The sequence below is a fragment of the Schistosoma haematobium genome, chromosome ZW (genome assembly GCF_000699445.3).
Source record: "Schistosoma haematobium chromosome ZW, whole genome shotgun sequence".
Classification (NCBI taxonomy): Eukaryota; Metazoa; Platyhelminthes; class Trematoda; order Strigeidida; family Schistosomatidae; genus Schistosoma; species Schistosoma haematobium.
The window spans coordinates 8,594,417-8,620,811 of NC_067195.1; the positions used below are offsets into that span (position 1 = coordinate 8,594,417).

The 26,395-nt window shown below is 34.4% G+C and overlaps 1 protein-coding gene across 3 annotated transcripts in view; it reads right to left on the reverse strand.

Annotated features, from left to right (window-relative positions):
- Positions 1 to 319: 319 nt before the first annotated feature.
- Positions 320 to 26,395, reverse strand: part of POLR3E_1 (DNA-directed RNA polymerase III subunit RPC5) — a gene marked incomplete at its 3' end in the record, with an annotated part of 32,826 nt that continues 6,750 nt past the window's right edge. Inside the window, exons 7-20 of one of the 3 annotated variants that reach the window (XM_051210313.1) lie at positions 25,956 to 26,098; positions 23,588 to 23,655; positions 20,289 to 20,427; positions 19,857 to 19,938; positions 18,102 to 18,161; positions 15,458 to 15,576; positions 11,436 to 11,527; positions 9,917 to 10,348; positions 9,173 to 9,603; positions 6,346 to 6,594; positions 5,433 to 5,558; positions 4,493 to 4,572; positions 2,869 to 3,068; positions 320 to 533 (exon numbers count right to left, since the gene is read on the reverse strand). In XM_051210313.1, coding sequence (XP_051070301.1) covers positions 4,513 to 4,572; positions 5,433 to 5,558; positions 6,346 to 6,594; positions 9,173 to 9,603; positions 9,917 to 10,348; positions 11,436 to 11,527; positions 15,458 to 15,576; positions 18,102 to 18,161; positions 19,857 to 19,938; positions 20,289 to 20,427; positions 23,588 to 23,655; positions 25,956 to 26,098 — 2,001 coding nt within the window. Of the gene's footprint in view, positions 534 to 1,013; positions 3,069 to 4,492; positions 4,573 to 5,405; positions 5,559 to 6,345; positions 6,595 to 9,172; positions 9,604 to 9,916; positions 10,349 to 11,435; positions 18,057 to 18,101; positions 19,939 to 20,288; positions 20,428 to 23,587; positions 23,656 to 25,955; positions 26,099 to 26,395 lie in introns of those variants that run through there. The other 2 variants (XM_051210314.1, XM_035734312.2) reach the window with 2 other exon arrangements.

Consider the following 26,395-nt stretch of genomic DNA (forward strand, 5'->3'; position numbering starts at 1 on the left):
AAAATCAGTGGGTTTTTTTCATTTTGTAGAAACCAAAAAAAAACAGAAAAAAAAACAGTCACTGCCATAAATTTCAATTTACGAATAATTAAAAATAAATTAAAATAAAACAATCAACACTTCCCTACTTCAAAATTACATACATCACTAATAGCAACCGTCATGTTGTAAAAACAAACAAACAAACAAACAAACGAACAAGCAAACCAAGTTATTGCAAAATGAAATTGATACTATTGTATACCATTGAATTGTTAACTTTTAACATGATAACATTAATATATGTATGGAATTCTTACTAATTAATTAGCAAAATATCATTTTAATACTGTTATTACAATTGAATTATTTTGTTTGTTGTTTTTTTCTTCTAGAATGAAATACGTTGCAAAAATTCAATCACGCGCAAAAAAGTTTTTGTTGTTGTTTATGTTGTTGTTGAAAATATGCTTTAATATAAGATAATCACCGAACTTCCGACAAGTACTAATATTATTATTATTGTTATCATTAGCTTGGCAGTACACGTTCCACTTCAATACATATTTTAAATGACATGAAATATGCACAATTTATTTATGCATATAATGAGGAACATTTAAGAGGAGAGGTGAATTACATGGATTTATAATTCATTTGAGGTATTTAAAATTAAAACAGAAAAACAAACCCTGATAGAATAACAATACTAAACAAATAATTACTATAGTATCAAATTAGAACCACTAAAGAGATAATAAATTCAATATTATATGATTTGTATATATATGGAAGGGAGTAAGGATTAATTAACATAAATGAAAACCTCTTTGATTAAGGAGATGACAGTACCAAAAAAAAGAATTAAAAGTTATGATTAAAAATGCTTTAAAACGGAACTAGGACAACTTTACATATAAATAAATTTTTGGTTTCACAAGAATGAAGCTGTCAAAATGTTTGATCAACTGTAAAAATTTATACTACTACTACTATTAATAATAATAATAATAGTAACAATAATAATGACAAATCTTTATAATAACCAATACAGGAAACGAAATCATTTTAAACAAATATTAATTAACTCCATTTCATTACTAATTACTAGTTATGAAATTTGATTTAGAAAAAACAAACAACCTAGCCAAATGAAGTAAATAAGTTTGATATGTGGTTTACTATGTTAATAATTCTTCCGAATCTAAATAACTCTGCTCGGAGCTATTTTCGAGTTTATGCCGATCCTAAACTGGCATAAATGTGAGTTAGGTGTGAGGTTAGCAACCTCACGCATAAAATAGAATTTTAACTAGAAAAAAAGTATTTAAATGGTACCGACTTCAAATAGTTAACAGTAATAACAAATATTTAATAACGATTTTTGGAATGCATAAACAACTAATTTGTGACCGTTTGTTCGGTCTGAGTTTAAACTGCAACGGTCTTAAAAACAAGCTAGCGACCATTCGAATTCAGTATCTTAGTCGATAGACCAATTTTATTTGAGTAGACAAATACTAAGTCCGGATTCACGTGTGAACAGCAACATAAATGTAAGAGCATTCGTATGACAAGTGCGAATATTTAATGGATACGTCCACGTCTGAAATGTGATCGAGTTTTTCTAGTTTATTAATAGCGAACCCTAGTTCGGAGACGTATGCTTACTAAGACTTTTATTTTTAGATATTATATTAAGCGAACTAACCCATTCACATTTATCACATGTAAATCCCTGTTCCTTTTTATAAACTGGAACGACCAGATATTGAGAGGTCAGATGATATAATGCCGAGTCCCCAGATTAAATTTGATATCACAGTCAATATAACTGCTAAAAATGGACTGCCACCATTAAAAGATCTCCAGGATTAATTTTTCAATCCCCAATACTGTTCCTCTCATTCAATTAGATATGAAACTTATAAAGTCACTAAGAGTCAGGGGCTCATCTCAATCTCATTCTGATTGTTTCGTAAATAAGTATCTTGAGAGTTGTCGATCGTTGATTATTACCACTGCAGTTAAGACCTCTTTACCGTTCTATACCAACGATAATTGAATTGACTTTTAATCAGCCTACATTTACACTTCCTGACCTCTTCATATTTGGAGCCAAAGTGGATGAATTACCACGTATCTGTCAATTCAGGACATGAAAGCCAGTGACTCTGAGATTCGACACTGTCTTCAGCGGTTTGGATATGTTTCACAAGTGTCATCTCAGCAGCTTTCATACCATGTATTATACGGCAGCGTTGGGATCGGGTAAAAGAGATAGGACGATAACCAGTTAACCTAATGGTAATCCTGCTATAGTTTTCTTTTGAATTCATAAAAATGGAAGGAACTTTAACAGAAGGGGTTTTGTGGAGATTTTAGTAGCTTCAATAGTTGAAATCATGAGTCAATTGGAAAACAATGGAAAAGCTGGGAGCACTGGACGACCGTTTTTTCCTAATATGGGACTCCTCAGCAGTGCGTGCGAAACTGATAGGTCCTGGGTTAGAACCTCGCGGGGAGCGGGATCGTGGATGCTTAGTCCCATCCTAGGACGAAACGGACATTCAGTGCTTCCAGGCTTTCTATGGTGGTCTAGCTTCAAGTGACTAATGATTTCAACTACTGAACTTCTTCAACTCAAAGAAATCCTATATAATCGTGTGTTAATATGAAATTTATCTCTTACTAAATTCTATTTTTGTCTAGTTATTTCTTTTATATTTTACTTATATTTCCTCTTTTATTTCATTACAGTATTATCTGCTTATTTGTGATGCCAAGACTATTTTTTTAGTTTCTCAATCGTACCAACATATAAGTACGTCAAAGAAGTAAAAGAAACGCTAATCAGCTGATTCTTACGAAATGTATTTTCCCACTTACCGGATGTGTAACAAAAAATATTGAAGTCAAACAATAAGACATATTTAACTGTATACACAATGCAATAAATTTATTGCAAAATTTAAAGTATTCACAAGAAGAAATAGAAAGTTATAATATACAAATTGTGTTGATATGACATACAAAAGGTAAGCAATATATGAAGTAATAATAATGATAATAATCCATTTGAATTCTTTCTGGAAATGAAGAACAGAAAAAAATTTAAAAAGCGCGGTTAAAAACTTAAAACAAAACCAAAGAAGTAAAGACATTAAATAAACAAACAGTATCAACCAGCATCTCTGTACAAAATATGATATTATGATAAACGAATACTGTCGTTAGAATTCTCTTGCAACTATTAATTAATTTGTAAGATGGGTTTACAGTTAATTATTGAAACAGCTAGTTAGTATTGCTTAATAATCAACAAAATATGCTTTGTCATTTTGCTATAATAACAGTCAGATCGTCAGATATAAAATGATATGGAACCAGGTAAAAATTATATATCGACACAAGTCACCAGGAAAATTTAACACAGTGATAAGAAATTAACAAAGATATTTCTATTTTTATTTATTTATTTTAACACAAAGATATTGGTATAAGGAGGCAACAAATATATATGCGCTACACAAATCTCATTCGATATGTCTGAGGGCTGTGATACTGCCCAGGTGCCCAAACCGAAGCAGGTGGTTTTCTTAGGAGACCACAAGGCAGTGGAGCATCGTGAGGAGATGCAGTTCCATGGTAGCCGGTGACCGAAAATTGGTTCATACGCCATTGGTTCCCTCAGGATACTGGAGCCCATGTGCACCATTGGTTTGAAATCCGGTTAAAGCGCCGGACATTCGCTTTTTATCCTCTCATTTTCGTAAACAACACCCCCGCCACGAGAAGGCAGTGAGCTGGGGTTCCCTGACAGAGGCTGTACACGCGTGGCCATGTGAGAGCATTTCGAGAGGGAGAGCAGACACACCCCACTCTCGGCCGTACCAGATACGAATGAAGTTGAGAAATATATTGTAACATGTAAAAACGCTTAGTCTTAATGATGAGAACGTCCTAAAATGAAGTTGCCATTATTTTGAAAATCTTTGATTACTGATAAATCAGACAACCTGAACGGCTCAAATGCTGTTTCAAGGCTACACGTTGAATAACCGATGGAAAAGTAGACGGGTTATTATAAGTATTGTTCACCAAACTAAAATCAATATTCATGTCACAGTTAGAAAAAGTTCGATAAATAATTTTTACCACAAAGTAGTGTATAATATAATACATGATAAATCTTTTCGAGTGATTTGTACAAACATTCACTCTGCTGAGTGATAAAACGTTAGATGTGTGTAAGCAACTGAATCAGACAGAACACAATAATGAAGAGAGTTATAACCGACGACCATAATATTGATTCATTTAAATAGAACCGTTTTAACCTAGAATCTCAAATCAATTTATTTTGAAAAATACTTGCATGAATAACATAATGATATATATATATATATATATATATATATATATATATATATATATATATATATATATATATATATATATATATAGTGTGTGTATGCATAAAGAAAATGTATGGGAAAGTACAGTAACTCACCAAGTGATTATTCAAAAAGATTAATCGTCAGAAACAGTACAACGTAGAAAGTATCTCCCATGTCTGAATATACAGTATTGCTTGATGAAAAATAAAGGAAAAATAATACGAAATTCAGTTGTACTTTTAAACATAAGTGGTATAAAATATAAGAAATAGTATTTAAATAACTATTTTATGATGAAAAAAAGAGTAGTCAAATTGGCGACTAGCTAGTACTACTAGCCATCAATATAAAAGACACTTGTCACTCAAAGTTAATTACAGAAACTTCTAATTAATTAGCTTTGTATTATATACAAAGATAAAGGATTGTAAATAGAACCGACTAAGTTATTTTTTCCTTAGGATATTTGTCTTACAGTGTAACTAGATTCGCAGCTACTCCTCTCCCGTTCTTCTTATAACCCCGATCGACTTCCAAATTTCATCACATTCTAAACGAAAATCTTCTGTTAACTAATGAGTGTACACTCGTTCGAAAAAATCCTATAAGGAACTAGCATACGGGCAAACAATCTAAGGTTACTGAATTGTGATAGCCGGTAAAGTTTAGTTGGCATAATTAGCCTACTAGTAAATATTTCAGTAGTAAGTATATGTATATGAAAGACACAGGTTCAAATAGTATCATACGGAAACCCACTTATTATCCTAAAAATAATAGTAACTGTTCGACTGACAAGTGATAAATAGAAATGTCAGATTATAAAATCACTGTTTCCTTGACATAGATTTTGCCTGAATCAATAGAGAAGAACTAAGCTGAATACGGAGACCATCTGATCCTAGTTATCAGTTTCACATTATTAGTACCGAGTTTTGTACAAACGAAAGGAGAATTATCATGGAATGAAAATATTGTAATTAAATAAATCAAGGGTTACGAAAGACAAGAAGGATGTAACTTAAATCATAAAAATACAATCACTCTACTTACTTTAATGAATGTTCGCATAGCTTTTTCAGACATGCCTTTTGGTGGAAAGATTGGGCATTTTTCTTGTAAATCTTTCATTTTGAAACTTGGCAAAGATTCATAAAGTGCTAAGATTATATCACGGAACTAGAAATACAATTATTATGAAAAAATGTTTTTAATAATGTTATTATTTAAGAATACATATTCAACTGACAAATTTCTCTCTATGAATGGATGAATTTAAATTAGAAGAACTACACGTTACTTACTTATGGAATTATCAGTTGAACGTCTCAGCTATGATGAATATTTGACGACTTGGAATCATCAATCAGTTCACGACTTAACTTAAAGCAAACGAATTCATATGAAAAGAAATGTGTATTTGTTTCAGTAACCTCTAGGAGATTCGAACTCCATTCAACCTGCTCTGATTCGAGTCAACAAGCAGTATTGTTAGCCTTAACACAAAAGAATGTAATATAAGAAACTATATTTGGTATATGTAGACATATATTACCATCTAAGACAAGTCAGTTGGGGAATCGTGTGACTAAAATCAGCAAATTCACAGTCGGAGTGCGAAGTCGTGACAATGTGTTTCCTTCAGGAAATGACCCTTAGCACTGTTTTTATTACAAGACCTCGAATAGTACAAACATTATGGGATTTCAACAGTATGTTTTACTACTTCTAATTGCTGTAAATCGGTTTCCTCATTAAATATAAGTGCATTATGTATGGGTGTTGCACTGTCGGTTCACTTTTTCTCTTGTTCTTTTCTTGGCATTTCAAATCTGAGAGTTATTAATTTAAGTGTGCGTGAAGTCTTCAAAGTTTAGAGGGGTATTTGAAATTTAACGTCAAAGGTCCCCTCGAGATAGGAAAAAAAGGAAAAAAATGTAAAGTATGGATTGACACAACACTTTACCTGTGCTATTGATTCACTGACAGCTCCACATTCTGGACCAGCTACTTTTATTACAAATAATGGTTCTTTTTCAAGTGCTGTTGGTATAGTTGGCCAACAAACTGTTAACTGACGTGCATCAATTGTTTGTAAAACTTTCAAAAGATACGTTTTTAACAATTCACGTTCACTTTCAGAGCCTGGAGGAGGTGGTGGACTATTCTTCCAAAGTGTAGAATAGAAGTTTGCATCAAAATTACCTAACTGTTGCTGAAATAAATAAATATACATATATATTGTACGATTTAAGGATGTTACTGAATTTCGCGGTTTAGATCATGGACTGACACTAGTTAGATAACTACTGAACAGCATGACGCACTGGATTGAATTTAGGAATGTAAAACGTCGGATGTAGACGAAGTTTGCCGCAAAACAACAGGTGGAATCCGTACATGAATACTGTCGAGTCCTATACTAGGACGAAACAGATGTCCAGTGCTTTCTTGTCTTTATTGGGTATCTAGCTATGGGTCAGTCCCTGATATAAACTAAAAATTACAAATCAGTCATTATTATATCATTTCGGAAAAAAATCTAGTCAAATTGTAATTATAACTTAATTGATTCGTAAGAACGTTGTAATGGGCAACAAATGAGGTTAAAACGTATTAAGTTTATAGATATGATATATAACGAGTAATTTTCGTCACTGCATGGTGTTCATACTGACACATACTTCAGTATCTTACATTTAGTCTCTATAAAGAAGAGTAGAGTGACAAACTGGTTCACAAAGAAATTTTGATGTAGACAGAGAATGCTAAATTGTTATTCAACTGTTCAACAAAATTATGACTTTGTGAATAGTGATCATGGGTTAAGTATACAACGATGTGCATTTTTTTACAACAAAATGACGGTGAATTACGGAAATAAAAGATGGGCAACAAGAGACAGCTATATGTACCAAAGCGCTAATAATTCACAATACTAGTATAATTATTTAGTAAGGTATGATTCTGATGCGTCATTTAGCTAAGCTGTTTGTGAAGTTCTTATTTTTAATAAATAATGTTTAAAACTCGCCAACAGAGATACAAATTTTAATGGCTTTGTAAAATAGTTTTTAACTCTTTATACAACTCAATTCTTCATTTATTCTAATTCTAACGCCTACATTCGCATCAATTCAAGATTTAACCCTTGATGAGTTGCATGTCATAAGAAAACCTTGCCAGACAAACTAACCAGTCCACCAGTCAGAAATTGAGAGGACGAAAAGCGAATGTCCGTAGCTTCAACCGAGTTGATGGATATGGAGGATCCACCTAGAGGAGTTGGAAAACACTGGTTCCAAACCAATGGTGTACATGGGCTCCAGGATCCTAAAGAAACAAATGACGTATGAACCAATTGTTGGTCACCGGCTACCATGGAACTGGATCTCCTCACGATGCTCCACTGCCTTGTGGATTAGACCTTTAGGTCAAAGGCTCGGGGTGTGGCCTCCTAAGAAAACTACCTGCTTCGGTTTGGGCACCTGGGCAGTATCACAGCCCTCACACAAATCGATTGATTTATGTGATGCATATCTGTTTGGTGCCTCCTTGTACTAATGTTCATGTGTTTAAATAAATAATGTTTTATGGATATCATTATATGTTTGGTAATATGTTATTGATAAATATAAGTGGTTGAAATTTAGTGAAGATCTAGTGCAAACAACTTTCAAACAACAATAAAGACTTTTTAAATATATCTTTGTGACAATGGAAAAAAAACAGTACTGACGACAACGATGGTTAACAAATATTAGACCACAGTGGTTATTGGTGTATATTCTGAACTATGTTAGATAACGTTTAAAGCTATCTAATTGCATGGCCCAAGAAGGGAGTTGCGATAAATCTACAATTGTTAACATAATATAATTATCATTCCCACTATACTATTATGTTATATATTGATCACCTCTTTGCCTTTTACAACTAGACTAAAATCGGTAGATCATGCTCGACCACTTGAACAAAAAACATAAAGTGTAACCGAGTTACTAAAAAAGTGTTTCAATATGTTAACATGTACTGAATAATTAGCAGACAAATTTTTGCACTGCATCACATTGGAACTTACATGATTTAGCCGTCGAAGATTAGCAATCGTTAGGCGATAGCGAACAACTGACAACCTCAGTTTGAATAGATCGAATCTCATTAGCGAATTACAAAAACGCTTATATTACTGAATCGAACATCTGATTATTCAAAGACATGCAAATGACGCTATCGTGATAAAGGTGGTTAAGAATCTTATATGGGGATTTATCCCGTACTATGCACAGATTAAGCTCATCTGCAACACTGCCACAGAGACTCCCACAGCTTTTCAGGTACATGAGCTTTACTACTGCTTTCAAAGGATCATCAAAGCTTCTCCCTCAATTCAATTTAGATATTTTTATAGTTGTGTGATGATTGTATCACACAAATTCATTTTTTTACTGTTAACCGATAAAATGCCTTCAAATCAGAATTCATACTTATTCGGTAACATTAAAGAAAGTCGTGTTACGTTGACATTTTTAATCTGCATTATTTAACACAAAACTAGGTTGTATGGTACTCAAACATTTTAAGGTTGGAACTGGTTAATATTTAACATTCTACATATGTGTATATTTCAACTTAGCTACAATAAAGAAAAAAACTACTTAAGAATACTGTTAATTATAATACCTTAAACTGATATAATTCTCTTTAGTATATACTATAGAAAAGAATAAAAGGAAGCAACGAAAAAAAGTGAATCAACGGAACAAAACAATAAAGGAAATATTATTTCTAACCTGATAAACCTTTGTCAATGCTGACAATGCTACAATTGGTTGAGTATTTAAAACATTTTTTACAAAATTAATTGAATTATTCATTAATAATTCTGGCATTTCATTGTCACTGTCAAATTTTAAAACACTGTCGTTATTGTCTATATTAGTATCATTAACAGATTGTAAAGGTGTACATGGTAAACCAATATGATTACTAATAAGATCTGTTTGACTAGATAATTCAGTATTACTATTGGTATCATTGTGACCGTTGTCCATGATAGCTGATTGAGATATATCATGGGATGATGGAGAACGTTTAAGCTTGAGTTCATTCATTTCTGAATCAGTAACACTAGCCGCGGCAGCAGCAGTAGGGATATCTGGATCACGATCCTCAGGAGTAGGAGGTTCCAGTTTGCAACCAACTGTCTGATTATTAAATGAATCTGTTTTAAAAAAAATAACGAAAATGAATCGAACTGAAATCAATAAATGTTCTAACGGAGTACTTACAGCAAAAGATAGCACTTTTTTCCACTTAAGTTTGCTTACGGTTAATTTTGTCAAGCCCTTCGATTAACTTATTTAACAGACAGTGTTGTAAAAAAATAGCAACAATTTATCCATTTCTTTGTCATTATTATTATTATGTGTGGATGAACATGTAGGCATGACTACGTGTGACAACCTACACACATACACCTTTCTCTGGCTTAAATTTTAGTAGCTTAGATCGCTATATATATTACTTTAACTTACTTGTTGATAATGCAGTTGATGAATTATCGGGAAGATCTGAAGAAATAGGTGTACTATTTACTTTTAGTTTCGGAGAATTTATTTTCACAGGTGGTGGACTAGTAGGTATACAAAATTTTGACGGTACAACATCTGTTTGAAGACAAGGTAATTTTGTAGTAGTAGAATGAGGAGATGATAAACCAGAAGAATAACTCGATGAAAGACTTTGAGTTCGTACACGTTTCCGATCAGGTGGTTTTAATGAATTATTGGCATCTTTATCAGTATCTGTTGTATGACATACACTTGATTGACGTAAACGTTTACGATTTGTATTTTTACTAGGGGTTGAAATATGTACTCCTGAAACAAGTGATTTGAAGCCACTGTCAGAATCTGAACCACTTTCACCAGAATGTTGTCCAGGATTACGTTTACGTCGAACTCCATCTTAAAATAAAAAGGTAATAAAAATCACATAAAGGAAAGTGCAGTGTAAAATGGATATGCCATTAACACTCACTACATAAATGAAAAATATGTACAACAAAGTGCTAGCGATAAGAAAATTCCCGACTAAATGACGTAATGATGACGCATATTGATACCGAAACACATACTTATAAAAAAACAAACTAATACGAAATCAATTGTTTCCATGGATGGGTCGGGTCAAACTATTAGTTTCAAATCAACAAGTTGCAGGTACGAACGCAACCCCTTGTATTTCAGTAGTGGCATTAATTCTCATACAAACAATGTGGCTAGAAGCTAAATACATAAACTTGTACTTGGCCAATTACTGACATAGCATAACATTACTACATCTATAAACAATACGTGTGAACTATGGCTTAATCAAATCTAGTTGGACTAACCAATTATTACCTCTAAATGTCTCAAGTGAAAAATGCAGCTGGGAAACTAGTGCATGATCTTGCAAACTAGACAGGCAAAATTAATTTATTTCCAAATTAAAAGTATTTTTTCGGTAATTCCTGTGATGGGTTGTGAATTATAATTAAGAAGCAGAACATAAACATCACTTAATAAATATATTCTCATCCGCTTAACAATTAACATTACATTTTATTCAGGAACTTTAGGTATTTGTAAGGTCAGAACTTCAGTGTTACCTAGGACTCATTATCAAAGTTTATCTACATTCTTAATAAAGTTAATTTCCCATGTGAGATTCAAATTCGTGTCACTCAGTAGTCAGAGACATCATCACTGGGCAATATTCATAGTACAAATGGTTTCTCTGTAGGACTGATATATTTGTACTGAACAATTGCTTATAAATAACCAGTGATATATTTACTTACTTTTAGTACTGGTCGAATTGTATCAATCAAGTTGTATTGTGGTCATTAGTTAAAGTGACTGCTTCACATAATCCACACTACTGCATATTAAGTGGAATTCGATCTACGCTAACGACTAGACAGAGATAACGTTACTTACTACTTAGTGCAAATATTGTGTATTATATATAAAACTGTATATGCGTGAAGCATATTAAACTAAGGCATACCCGATACGAGATGTTCTAGTTTTAATTGTGTGCATAATTGACGAATGCGAATTTCCCAAGCAACTTGTTGTTGTTGTACAATATCTGGATATCTGAGATGGAGAGGGAGAGAAGGAAGAAAAATCAGATTGTGAGCGTAGTCGATTTACGCTTGAAAAACTTTTTCGAAAAAACAAAAATAAAGATACACACTTAACGATGAATAAATACTGACAACGATTGAAATCCTATAAGTTGTCGCATTTATGCAATTAATAAATATTAGTAATAAAAATATAATTCGACATGTTATATTGTGGAAATTATGGTAGATATTTTGCTTGTGCAAACCATTATATACAAGGAATATATGCGAAGATGGATAGTGGCTAGCAGTGGAATCCAGGACATGCGTTTCGACTTATTCGGGACCCGTCAGCTGGATGTACTTGCACCTCAGAGTTGATGTTCATTCTGAGGCTCTTGGACTCAGTACTGTTCACTTCAAACTCTATCGCGTTATCCAGTTAGCTACTGAGTCCTGATAGCCACTTGCTTGTGCAATGGGGTGAAGTTTAAATTCACTTGGTATTGTTTGTCCGAATCTTCCCGTTGATATTTAGGACTGCAAATGATTAGCCTCTTATTGGTGTATGTGCATACTGTGCGTATTGCCTCGATATGGCCTTAATTTACAAGCATTATATACAAATACAGCGGTTATTGCATTTTATACTGTTTTCATTTCAATCATTAACTAAATGGTTTACGGTTTTTGTACTATCGTGAATTATAGACATAATTGTTTAGTACTTTATCTCCTATATGACCTAGTTATGTACACAGCGTAATTTCTTGTTCGCGGTATGTTGTAGTCATGCAACTGATGTGTATAATTCTACAGGTTTTTGAGTCAGAATGACATTACAGTCATAGGCGGTAAGTTTGCTTGCTGCCTTCGTGTTCTAACTGGGTACTGACAATAGAAGCAGCTGCGTGAACCGATAGTCATTAACCTCTTTCGTAGCTGTTAAAGATCATTTGTGTTATTGACTAATGAAGTCAATCGTCTGAAAGACGTAGAACAAACTCACCATAAGCGAACTTTATAATCAAACGCTCTTAATTTGCATGAACGAACAAAATTGAGATGATAACATGACAAAATCACAAATTAGTGGGTAAAATTAAGTTACTTGGTTTTGTCTATAAAATAAGGCTGAGAAAAGATATTTGGTTAGACAATTTTGACTAAATGCCAAGAGATAATGTGAAAGTCACACCACGGACACTGCGTATAATTTTTAAAATATCAGATGTTCACAATTTCACTGACATGATACATGATTGGTGAAAACACTCTAAGGATCTATAGGATAATTATTATCAATATTTAGAGGCTATGGGTGATGTGGTTCAAAATCAATTTCAATAATGTAGATGAATTCATGCATTTATATTACTTCGTTTTGAATTATGTTCTGTATATTTAACATTTTTTAAAAACTTTTTTAGACACCAAAATTACTTCTTATTACGCATCATGTGTTGAACTCACTGGAATAACACATCTGGGGCTTGTCAAAGTTAAAAGACTCCCTTGTTTTTTTGGAATGCTGATAGATACATAAATATAGATAGTACGTGATTCTAAAATAAACAATTATTAGCTTACGTTAAGTAGCTCACACTGAAGGAGATAAATTCAGTAGTAATATTCAATCTTTAGCATAGGAAAGGACAAGATGGCCAGTTCAACATGGTCAGATAAATAAAAATATCGCAACCGACAGGGGAACACAGATAACTTATAATTAACCAGTGAAATATAAGGAAAAAATAGTACGATAAAAATGAGTTACTAATGGGTAGCACAGATCTATCTTGCATCATGTTAATTCCTTATAATTGTGCTCGTGACCTAACTCCTCCTGGAGCTCCTCTGGGGTTATTGCCGGTCCCAAGCCCGGATAAAGGAGGAGAGTTGGGCATGGGGTTAACGACCCCATCCCGTAGAAAACTAACTCGTTAAAAAAGTTAACCTGAAAAAAATAATTCGAACTATTTAAACTCTGCCCTAGGAATTAGAGCGTCTTCATTTAGAAGAGTTATGACGCCTCATGGTGAAAGCCGAGTTCCTTCGAAAGTCACGAGGCCGATGCCCCTTCTGACAACCAGAGCAATCATTTATTTAGGTAAATGGAATGATCGTACAATGCCTAACTAAGGACTTGACCATTCTGATGGGAACCTAAATGCCAGGGTTGGAATGGATAACACCGGATATGAAGACATCATGGGACGACATGGACCAGGAGAAAGAAACGAAAATGGTGAGAGATTTGCAAATCCATATGCCTTCAATAAACTGATCATAGGCGCCATTATATTCCCACATAAACGCATACACAAAGCCACAAGGATTTCACCGGATAACACTATAAAGAACCAAACCGACCATATTTACACCAACAAAAAGTTCAGGAGGACGATGATGAATGTGAGAACCAAGAGAGGAGCTGACATAGCATCAGATCATCACTTGCTGATCGCCAAGATGAAAATGAAACTCAAGAAGCACTGGACAACGGGGTAGACATCACATTCTGACAAACTCAACAAATTTAGAATAGCTTTCAGCAAGAGGTTCCAGGCCTTCCACGATTTACTCAATGGAGAAGGAACTACTATGGACAGTAACTGGAAGTGGATCAAGGAGGCGATCACTTCAACATGTCAAGAGGTTCTGGGTCACAAGGGATGAACCACTGTTGATACACTGGATATAATTCAAGAAAGGGGGAACAAGAAGGCAGCAACCGACACTAGACGAACAGAAGCAGAGAAAGCCAAGGCACAATCTGAATACACGAAAGTAAACAAGCAAGTGAAGAGGAGCATCAGAACTGACAAACGTAAATATGTGGAAGATATAACAATGACGGCGAAAAAGGCTGCAAGAGAAGGAAACATGAGACCGTTGTATGAAACAACAGAAACAGGTGGGTAGAGAACTTCAAGGGACTCTTAAAACGAGGATGCAGCTGGACGATCTAGACTTCGCAGATGATCTGGCTCTTCTATCACACACGCAACAACAAATGCAGGAGAACACGACCAGTGTAGCAGCTGTATCAGCAGCAGTAGGTCTCAACATACACAAAGGGAAAAGCAAGATTCTCCGATACAACACTGCATGCACCAATCCAATCACAATTGACAGAGAAGCTTTGGAAGATGTAAAACCTTTACATATCTGGACAGCATCGTTGATGAACACGGTGGATCTCATGCAGATGTGAAGGCGCGGATCGGCAAAGCAAGAGCAGCACATCTACAACTGAAGAACATCTGGAACTCAAAACAACTGTCAAACAACATCAAAGTCAGACTTTTCAATACAAATATCAAGACAGTTCTACTGTATGAGGCGGAAACTTGCAGAACTGAGAAAGCCATCATCCAGAAGATACAAGTGTTTATTAACAGTTGTCTACACAAAATACTTCGGATTCGTTGGCCAGACACTGTCAGCAACAACCTACTGTGGGAGAGAACAGACCAGATCCCAGTGGAGGAAGAAGTCATGAAGAAGCGCTGCAAGTGGATAGGACACATGTTGGAGAAAGCACCCAACTGCGTCACAAGGCAAGCCCTCACTTGGAATCCTCAAGGCCAAAGGAGAAGAGGAAGACCAAACAACACATTACGGCGAGAAATCGAGACAGATATGAGAAGAATCAACAACAACTCGATAGAACTAGAAAGGAAGGCCCAGGACATAGTGGGTTGGAGAATGATGGTCGGCGTCCTTTGCTCTACTAGGAGTAACAGGCGTAAGTAAGTGCACGTGACCTGTGCCAACTTGACCCTAAATATAAGATTTTCGCAAAGCCATATATGTTGTTGATAATCAACTAACGTACAATCGGTAATTATGGAAAGCTCGTGCATTTGATAAACATAATTTAACTTCGACGACGTAGAGGAGACGAGCGTTAAACGAATAAAACAAAAACGAAGCAGAATAATTAAGTATTTACTTTTTGATAAAATCATAATCGGTCGGATAAAACTCCCAATGATTTGCACAACCTTTCTGAGTAGTTGACATTTTACAAGCTAAAGATTTCAGTATTTCCGTAGCCTCAACAGTAGGCACCTAAATATTACAACAACAACAAAACATAATTAATGCATAGACAACTGGCTAATTAAACACAAAAATTTAAACTTAGAATAGAAAAGATTTGTGAACTTTAATTCAATGAGAAAAACACCGAAACTCTAAACTAATACTCACAAACGAGATATGTTTAAAGTGTAAGTAGTAAAAGTAGTATTATCAGTATGGGGCTGTGGAGATTGTTAAGTTTTCGATTGAGATCATGAATCAATCGATGTTAGACCACCACTGAGAACATAGAAGCACTGAACGGCCGTCTCGTCCTTGTATGAGACTCCTCCAGGTTTTCGATGGTAGTTCAACATCGATCGATTCATGATGTCAATCAAAAATAGTATTGTTACAAAGCAGTCAGATAAGTTAAAATTTAATAAATCGAGATATAATAGTTAAATTGATTCATCACTATTCATTTGGTCTACATGATAATTTACTTATGTTATGTTTGTGCACTAAGTTAATTATTTGCAACTCCAATTTTAATATAATGAAAATTGAATGCTACTTTTCGCATATTTCCTGCCCTCCATCTAAAATGAAAAGTTTAATTCTCAGAGAATTATTTCTGATAAAGATACCAGAAGAACTAATCTAAATTCAGGTTAATTTATTCATATACGGATTATTTAATGGCAGAATTTTATCTACTAACAAACTGTAACTAGACACAAAATAACAGTGAATTAGTCAATACGGAGAAAAGTGTATACCTTAACAACGTAAGTGTAACATCTATATTTTAGCATGGTCATAACAAGGAACTGATTGAAAAAAAAAACAATTCTTTGCTCAAATTGTATTTTTAATAAATTATTCTGAATAAAGTACAAGTGTGAAACTAACATAGGCAATAAATTAGTGACGACAATTTGGATGCATTAGAGAGCATCAGTTCCCTAAATATAACGGGTACGCACGGTCGCCTTACGAGTGCCAACTAGTACGACTTGTAGGCATAGAGTTTCCTGTCGACTACTTCCAACTATCTAATATTTTAGATTAGTTTCCTTTTTGAAGAAAAAACCAAACACACACCCACAACCAATTGCACAATGGTACTTATGGTTTAGTCCCATAGTAGTAAATTGGCGTACAAATAAAGCATTTTAAAACAGTAACTTTACTGTTTTGAGAACTAATAACTTTAACATCAATACAACTGATGGAGTAGAGTAATATCAAGTATATTATTCAAGTGGGTCGATTGTCAGGGAAATCTTCTCCATTGCCTTCACGTAACAGGGGTGTTGTTTACAAAATTGAGAAAAATCGGATATCCGGCGCTTAAACTCAGTTGGTAAGTACGGTGGATCTGCCTAGGGGGTTGAAGAAAGCCCGATTCCAAACCAATAGTGTACATGAGCTCCAGGAACAAATAGTGTATGAAACTATTGTTGGTCACTGAAAACCATGCGATCGCATCTCCTAATGTTGCTCCATTACCTTGTGGATTAGATCTTTAAGTCAAAAGCTCAGGGTGTGGCGCCTTAAGAGAATAATCTGTATCGGTTTGGGCACCTAAATAATACCACAGCCCAAACACAAATTTAATGATAACTACTTTGTGTGGCGCATATATATATTTTGAAGCCCATTTGTACCGATATTTATGTGCTCAAATAAGTGATGAAATTTAAATTGGGAACAAAAAATAAAAAGATGCTGCTGGTTTAAGACAGATGAAGAATTCCAGACCATCGGGATAGGAAAGTATCTCATGTAATAATGGAAATGAACATTGATTAAAAATATTAATAGGATAAATAATATGAATTGTTATCATTTAGATGTATTAAACCCACATTCAAATCTTAACCATAGCTGCTACCTTGGCATGATGGTTCGACATTTCTTCCTCAATGACTTAAACGAAGTGTATTGAATGAAAAAACTGTCCCCTAAAGTTCTACTGTCTCCAGTAAGTTCATCAGAGAATGGTAAGATTAAAAACAGCAAATTCATACTGTCGATTGTTCTAAGGTGTCTCAGTAGTACCGTACATTACTCAGACAATTAGCATTTATAGTAATACTGCCATCTTACAATAAATAAATAAATGTTAGTCCTTGAAAATAGTACACTTCACACTGTCTCACGAATTTCCGTCGCTAAAGATAAAGTCTTTGAAGTCATGAATTAACTTACCAAAAAATAACCTTAAAAGTGCAGGTATGACCAGCCTTAAGCAGTTGTCTCTTATACTCTACAGTTATCCTCTCAGATCTCTAAGAACAGCAGCAAGTCAGCTTTTTCTTCAAGCCCTTCAGGAGGAAGTATCCTTTCACGATGTGGGCAACCTGAAAAAGTCAACTTTTCACATATCTGTAACAGTACTTAAGATCACATTGTTCGCGACAAAGTTCTGCTATATTTTTTTATTATTCTATACTTGCATATGTTTGTTTTCATAAACTCAAGCTCTGTATCAATTTCATTCAATATTTTAATTAGATTTTCTATCGAGTCAAAATTAACATTATAAAAATTACCAGTTGACCTACTTTAGTCATGCATGAAATAGTTTTACGAGTTAAATGTTCACCGCGATGAAATACAGCCATCTAAGAAGAAACGACAGAGATATACATATAATATATACAAATTTATACAGATTATAGAACGTTAGAATAATTCATTCTAGTTAGATTATTTATAAAAATAAGTAAATGTGCATCGATTCATTCTATAATTAGAATTGTTTTCAAAATTTATCTAAATTATCATGCTACTGAATGATAGATAAGCTAAGTTAAAGTATGACAAATGACACTTTATAACTGGACAAGCTTATTGTAGCGATACAAGTCAATGAAAACTTGCTCAGTAGTGAGGATAAATTATGTATAAAACAGGCATACTTGGTTAATAAACATTCAACTGAAGTTACTTCCCAAAAAAAGCTTCATATGATTATGCAAGACAATATAGTACTTTGTGATTGACAGTTGATAGACACATAAGTAACAAGTATTTTAAGTGGCTCAGTTGATGAAGATTCCCGACATCATTAACCAAATTAGCAATTTTATCCAGTATTATACATTTGAAACTAGTGTTTCTCACTATAAGTGAAGAATAATGCTGAGACGAAACTTACGATTCAACACTTGTAACTTATACACGCTCTCTGCGTTTATATATGCGAAGTAATACACTACAAACTACTGACCGCTGGATAGGTAGGTGGATATTCTGCTTGTGTACTTGATGAGACAAGTTGGCACAGTTCGAGTATATTATATTTTTGTCGAGATGGTGTCATCCACTAACTCATTAGATTTCCAACTTATGAATTCTCTATAATTAAAGTAGATAATGAACCAAAAAATATTTGAAATCTAAAGAAAGAGACACATGCCATCTACACACACTCCAGGTCGATGAAAAAACACTGGGTATTAGTTCAAATCAAATACTTCTGAGGAAATTGGTAACTTTAATATCATGTGCATAATCGAATAAGGAAACGAGGAAGTAATTAGACCAGAGAGACATCGCTCGATCCATTTCACTTGAACAACGGTTCATATCTGGCCCTAGATCGATGATGAGCGTTTAAGTAGCAAACGTGGTGAACTTCTTTAGTGTACCTATTGATAACAAACAACTCAATAAGAAGTAATCATCAATAGAATTAAAAGTTGCCAGCAACTTGACGGACATAGTTATAGAGGGATGTTGACAAAGAAACTGATATTTTTAAATCTAGTAATATAAATTAAATACACAACAAATTAAAGAAAAACGTAACTCTACTAAACTGTTAAAAAATGTAGTTGACGAAGTTATCTTATGAATTTCACCATAGAAATAGCTTGATGTAAACCATGCTTCAAGAGTAGTACAAGAAGCGGATATCCACAAAAATGAAATAATATTACAATAAGTAATGAATTTTCTTCAAGAAAAATTGTCAAGACTTAAATCTTATCTTTATTTGACCATGTTCAGCTGTCTTCTGAATCACAAACCTATATAAGCTAGTACTGTGTATCTAGATAGATGATGAAGCGCTAACTCAGAATTCTACACATTTTGATATCAACTCTCGATAGGGTTATAGATGTCTACTGCTGAGATGTACTATATTGGAACAAAACACTAGTCCATTGCTTCCTGGTTTCCAATGGTTGTCTAGATAATCAGTTTGTGATGTGACTTATCGTTGTACCAAATAATCTCTACCGTAACTTCTATTTTTCCAATATAAACATCTAGAGTTTTAAAGGAATAGAATATTATAAAATGAAACCTACAATATAATCACGTGCCCGAATCAATAGTGTATTTGGTGTACCACTATGTTCACTGAATGAATTTGGAGGATAAAGTATTTCACTGGAAGAATAAAATACATGACAAATACAGAAAAATATCTAGAATCCAATTGCTGAGATTACTTCAAATATAATTTTTATAAATAATGTCTTCAAATACACTGAGTGCCTAATTTCTGTGGAACTATTCATTCAAATATTGACGAATATTTATATAAATTAATACTAAATATTAAAAATAAAAGCGTATTATTATTATTGCATGGAAGTGACCATGGTTCAAATCCTACAGAGTTACAACTTGTTGATAAGAGTTAGGTGGTGCATAATAGGGTATCTTAACTACTACTTTCAAATAATTAATAATACTAAGAAAAGGCATGTTATGGATATGTGAAAACAATTGATTACCTTTTAGCGACCCACCATCCGCGGAGTAGAACAGCAAATGTCGGTAAGTATTGCAAAACACTAGTATTAGTAACTGAATGTGGATCTTTGAAGCGTTCACGTAAACAAATAACTAACTTGTCGAATCGAATAAGTTGTGCTACAAAATAATGACGAAAGAAATAACATCGAAAAAATAGATTAAAGATACGTTTCTAGGACTAAACATTATATTTACATTAAAGACTGAAAGTAAGGGTTTAGAAGTGGTAAGGTTGTATGCATAAATTAGTCTGTAAAGCCGACTAACACAAGGTTCAGTTGGAAAGAGCAAATGACAATTTTTTGTCAGTTAGTCTAAGCTCGAATAGAATATTGATGTTATATCCTAGTGAAGCTTACATTACGAGTAACGTCTGAGACTTATTAATGGACTATTATTATTTATATATTCTCATGGTATAAATATTCGGTAACTAGATTATGTATATCTATATTCAATTTGTTATAAGCTTTATTTTGACCTAGAATTTATCATTGTACGATTTACGGTTCTTAAGCTATGTTCAGTTTATTGACTATTGCCTCCCACGTTCACAGCCACTTTTTGGCTTTATTGTGTACAAATGTTATTTCCTATTTTATGGTGCGCTGCGATCTTTTTGATTGATATGTAAACCCAGTATGTCTGAAATAAATTATTCGATTCGCATAGCAGGTGGTATTGGTGTTCTTGACTTAAGTGGACGGGTTAGGCGGACAGAGGACCAATAAGGACGCTAGGCTGCCCATACCGATCGAACGTCATTGGTTTGGCACAGTGCTAAGATTGTATAAGTCGTATTTTGATTGGCGGATAAATCACGTGATAAAAGCCGGACATAAAGTCACAACAATTGACATACCTAATTAAGGTAGTGACGTGATTAAGACCCTTCTCTTCCCTGAACAATTGTTGTATATTGTGGAATGGAAACGGCATTTGGCGATTACGAACGATTATGAGATTTCTTCCAGTAAAAAATTGGATTTATGTGAACTAGATAGACTGAACAATTAACAATAATAATAGTACCCCATTTGATGGAAGAAAGAGAGGTCTTGTAAGGAAGATGTATTACTGAAGATACAGGGAAAACTAAATTACATTGAAGTTAACTATTCCAATGATTATTAGTCGGAAAATTTATCAGTCTGAGAGTCATTCAGAATTGAATTAGGAAAGATGAGAATTCGATTAATAGAATGTACTACAAATTAATATGTGAGTCAAAAAAAGGATTTCTACCTAATATTTAGCATTCTCTAGAATTTACCGTTCTCAACAATATTTTACAGTTCCTCAAAGTACCTTACACTTTGAAGTAAAATGTATTCATATTATGGAATTTTCCAAACTAAATTCATTCAGTAGCAAAAACTGAACACAAGATGAGAATAGTTCGTTTATTTGCCGACTTAAAGTGTCGAAACAAACAAATCTTACAACTTACAACAATAAAATTTGAGTGTAGACACTAAGTATATACATTAACGGTAACAGACAATCACATTTCAGATAACATAGATTACTCCATTTTGAAATAATAATTTACACAATGATGTAACTTTAAAAGACAACAAAAATTATCCAGTTGAAAAGTTGAAATTCTTTATTTGAACTTATAAATATTGGTACAAGAGGGCACCAAATATATATGCGCCACACAAAACAATGAGAATTCGAAGAGAAAAAAAGAACAATAACGAACAGATTGGTGTAAGGTAGTGTAATAATAATAATAGTAATAATGGGGGAAACGGAAAGGTACAATCAGAAGAAATATTTCAGTTAAGGAAGACACAATCACTTTTTATGAAGAAGGTAAAAGAAGGTTACAGCAGGATCGCCACTGGCTTCTATTCTGAGCCATATCTGATAACGTCTCTAGCCACTGTGTAGCACCATCTCTCGGGCCCCAACCAGGGAGTCGTGAAGGACCAACACAAGCCAGTCCTTTGCAGATTTCTTTTATACCACGACACCATGTCATGCACTGACCACCTCTCCGCTTTTTCCAACCAGTCCCAGAGTCGGCAAATAATGCACGACGTGGAATTCTCTGGGACGACACTCGTAGAACATGTCCAAGCCACCGAAGTCGGTGTTTCAAGATGGTGACACCAATTGAATTATCATCTCTGTGCCCGAACACACGATGCCGAACCTCTGCATTACTGACATGGTGTTGCCACTGAATCTCAGCAATCCTTCGGAGACAGCGATGATCGAACACAGAGAGTCGTCTAACGTCATCAACTCGGAGAGGCCAGGTTTCACAAGCATAGAGCAAAACTGCTCTCACCGACGCGTTGTAGATCCGACCTTTCACAGCCAGACTGACATCACGAAGGCGCCAAAGATGGCCCAGATTGGCATAAGCCTCTCTGGCCTTCACTAGACGTGCATTGATCTCATCACTCACGCCACCACCAACATTTATGCAGCTACCTAGATACACGAACTTCTTGACTACTTCTATCTGCTCACCATCCAGGGTGAGTACAGGATCAGAATCCTGCCAGTCTTGTAGAAGTACTTTGCACTTCGAAGGTGCAAAGCACATACCATACCTACAGATACTAATTGCCAACTGTTTGAATGCGGATTGCATGGCTTGGGCATTATCGCACAGTAAGACAATATCATCCGCATACTCAAGGTCGAGAAGTCTTTCCCCAGGCAACAGATCCACACCGCCATTACTTACATCCATCAGAGCTGTTTCCAGAATGTCATCGATGGCAAAGTTGAAGAGGAATGGTGAGATTGGGCAACTCTGCTTAACCCCACTGCTCGAATGGAACAATGGAGAGAGGTGGTTGTATGCCCTCACTCTGCCTGAGGTGTTTGTATATAGGGCTTTTAGGATGTTAATAAACTTCTCAGGCATACCCTTCTTCAATAGACAATCCCAGAGAACAGTCCTGTCCAACGAATCGAAGGCAGCCGTAATGTCAAGAAACACTACGATTGTTGGCCTTTGATAAGTATGACGATGTTCTAACATTTGGCGGAGGGTGGAGATATGATCAATACATCCCCGACCGGGACGAAAACCAGCCTGCTTTTATACTCAACGTAAAAATGTTCAATCGAAGAAAGCATGCATAATTTACCCATTGGTTAACAAATAATTAACTAAAGACCGAAATGAAGATCGTAAAGAGTAACGTAATGAAAAATATTCTTGTTAAACTAAATAAATCAACTATATCTTCACCTACAAAAAATCATACTTAAGGTTCTGCACATATATAACTAACAGTAAGAATATTACCTTTTATCATTATTGTTTGAATGAGTTCTCCCAAAGTAGGCAGTTTAACAGGCTCCGTGCGACTACGACTGAAAAATTAAGTGAACAAAGTATATATTATGCATTGGTGAAACAGTATAAAAACTAGTCAATATATAAATCACAAGGATATAGTTGGTATGATCTATATGTTCTACCTATAAGATGGTACTTGGCATATAAAACAGAGAATTGCCTGGTAAATGTGGAAAGTAAAGCTAATTTATGTACCCAACTTTTGAATTCATCATACATCAAGTACAGGTATGTGGGAGCCCAAAATAACCGTCACGTGATAATCAAAGTGTATAGAGCGGAGTTCGAACCTGTAACTCATTATTTTAGAGCCCAGTGCTTAGACCATTATGTCATCATTTACGATAAATTCGATTAACGTTAAACTAGTCCTATGGGAAAGACTCGTGTATAAACTCAAAAATGGTAAAGTATTTATTTATGTATAACCTACGCTGAAAAATCCTTTTTTAGTTAACTAATCACACAAAGGTTGAAATTTGGTGAAATAGCCTACATCAAACAGTTTAAGAATAGTCAAGTATTTTTGTAGGAAATTAACAAGAAGATAATGTCTCTAAGTTTTATGCCTACTGTCACTAATTGGCAATGACAATCTATTTTTATTATTGGGGTTTAGACCTATTAGCTTAAAGTAATGGGAATGAATAGGTTATCAATTGGTGCAGTAGAGAATGCAAATTAAAACCTTGGTAAGGAAATGAATCACCTTAATCTTGTTAGATTATTAAAAAAATAAAAGACCGAATCTAAGGGATTTCATCTAAATTTTCCCACTGAAATTCCGATAAGAAAATCCAATTTATTGTAAAGTGGTGACTGACTAGTACAACAGAAAGAACATTTATATTATTTAGTGATGGGCTACACGCCACATTTTTGGGACGGCCTCCGAAAACTACGACGGAGCTTCCAGAGGCCCTAAAGGGGCCAAAGAGTTTCCATCCAATCAGAACATGATTTCAACGAGGCATGCTAGTATTGCATAGTAGCATGACATGCCTCTTTGCGGATTGGCTGAATTATAATGTTGACATGACAAACGCTAATAGCTATAAATACCCGTGATTTTCTGTACATTTTGATTCCTACCCAACAAGCACTTCTCCAGTCTTCTGATCTGCAAGTGTGTGATTCTATACGCTCGAGTGTCGTAGTTGTATACCGTATTCTGCGTTAATCAAGTTGCGAACATAGCACACAATTATCGTGTATGTTTGAACTAGAAATACCATCTGAGTACTAAAGGATTGGTATAGATGTATCGAGAACTGACTTCATATTCATAACGAATAAGCCATATATTCTGTATATTCATTTAATGTTGGTGTTACTTTGTCCAGTGATCCTATCATATTTCAAAAACAGTAGGATTTGATTATTAGTGAAGACTAAAGTACTGGTCTTTTTATCAACATAGGAAATTACTAAGCAATATTTTAAAGAATTAAGTAATATTTCTTCCATTGAGAGGTGGTCAGTGTATGACATGGTGTCGTGGTATGAAAGAATGCGGTACAGGACTGGCTTTTGTTGATCCTTCACGACTCCTTGGTTGGGACCCGAGAGGTGGTGCAATACAGTGGCTGCGAATGTTATCAGATATGGCTCAGAGAAGCCAGTGGTGATCCTACTGTAACTTTCTTCATAATAATGGACGTAACCTCTTTAGCTGAAAGAATTCTTCCTGGCTATATTTTTGATAAGTGAACTATTTCTCCCATTATTATTATTTATTATTTCACTCTCATACACTAATTTCTGTTCGTTGTTCTTTCTATTTGCTATAATTTCTCTTATTACGACCCAGACATTCCTATCGCTTAGTATTCTTGGACACTAATTCACTCGACAAGTCCCAAATCAGAACACGGTTGAACAGGAAAGACATTATATTCCAGATAACAAAGGTAGATGGAAGTAAGAAGCACAACAAGAAAAACTTTAGTACATTTATATTTTTTACAAGAGAAGATTCTAGAGTCTTCTCCAAGTATTGACTAGCGCTGATTAGATAAGAATTAGGCAATCAGTGTGTACCAACACAATCCTGCACGGAATGTGCTTTATTCCAATTTATGTCCCGCTAACGCTATCATATGCACTTTACATTCTCTATCTCTTCACAACCTCATTGTTATTGTGTGGCGCATATGTATTTGGTGCCCCTGGTATCAATGTTTATGTGTTCAAATAAATTAAATAATCTTTAATTATTACCTTTGAAACTGTAAGGAATTACAAAACAGAAAATGTTCCGTGTTCATAATAATTAAAATCGAAGTGAAGAAAAACACAATAATTTTATACTTACTCAACGACATGTGGTGTTACTGAAGCTAACAAATTGTTCACATATTCTTCTTGACTTGGACCTGTTACACGATTTCTAGTCAATTCTGGCATATCATCATTTGGATACAATAAAGGAATACGCCTTTCAAAGGCTTCACTTGGCTAATAAAATAAAATGAATTACACAGAAGCGTTATAATAACATGAAATTATAGCCAAATAATCGGTTTTTATCTTACCTTACTCAAACTAAGTTTATGCATGTATGGATACAAATAATACTAGATACATTCTACTGATACTTGGTAGCCGGATTTTTAGTCTAGTGAAAATGAAGTACACACTGAACAACAATTGTTAAAAGAAACACTTACACCACTTGAAACTCGTAGAATATACAGCTGTCGTACAATTTATAAACGGTACACCTACGCATTTATAAAGTGAAAATTCAAGTAC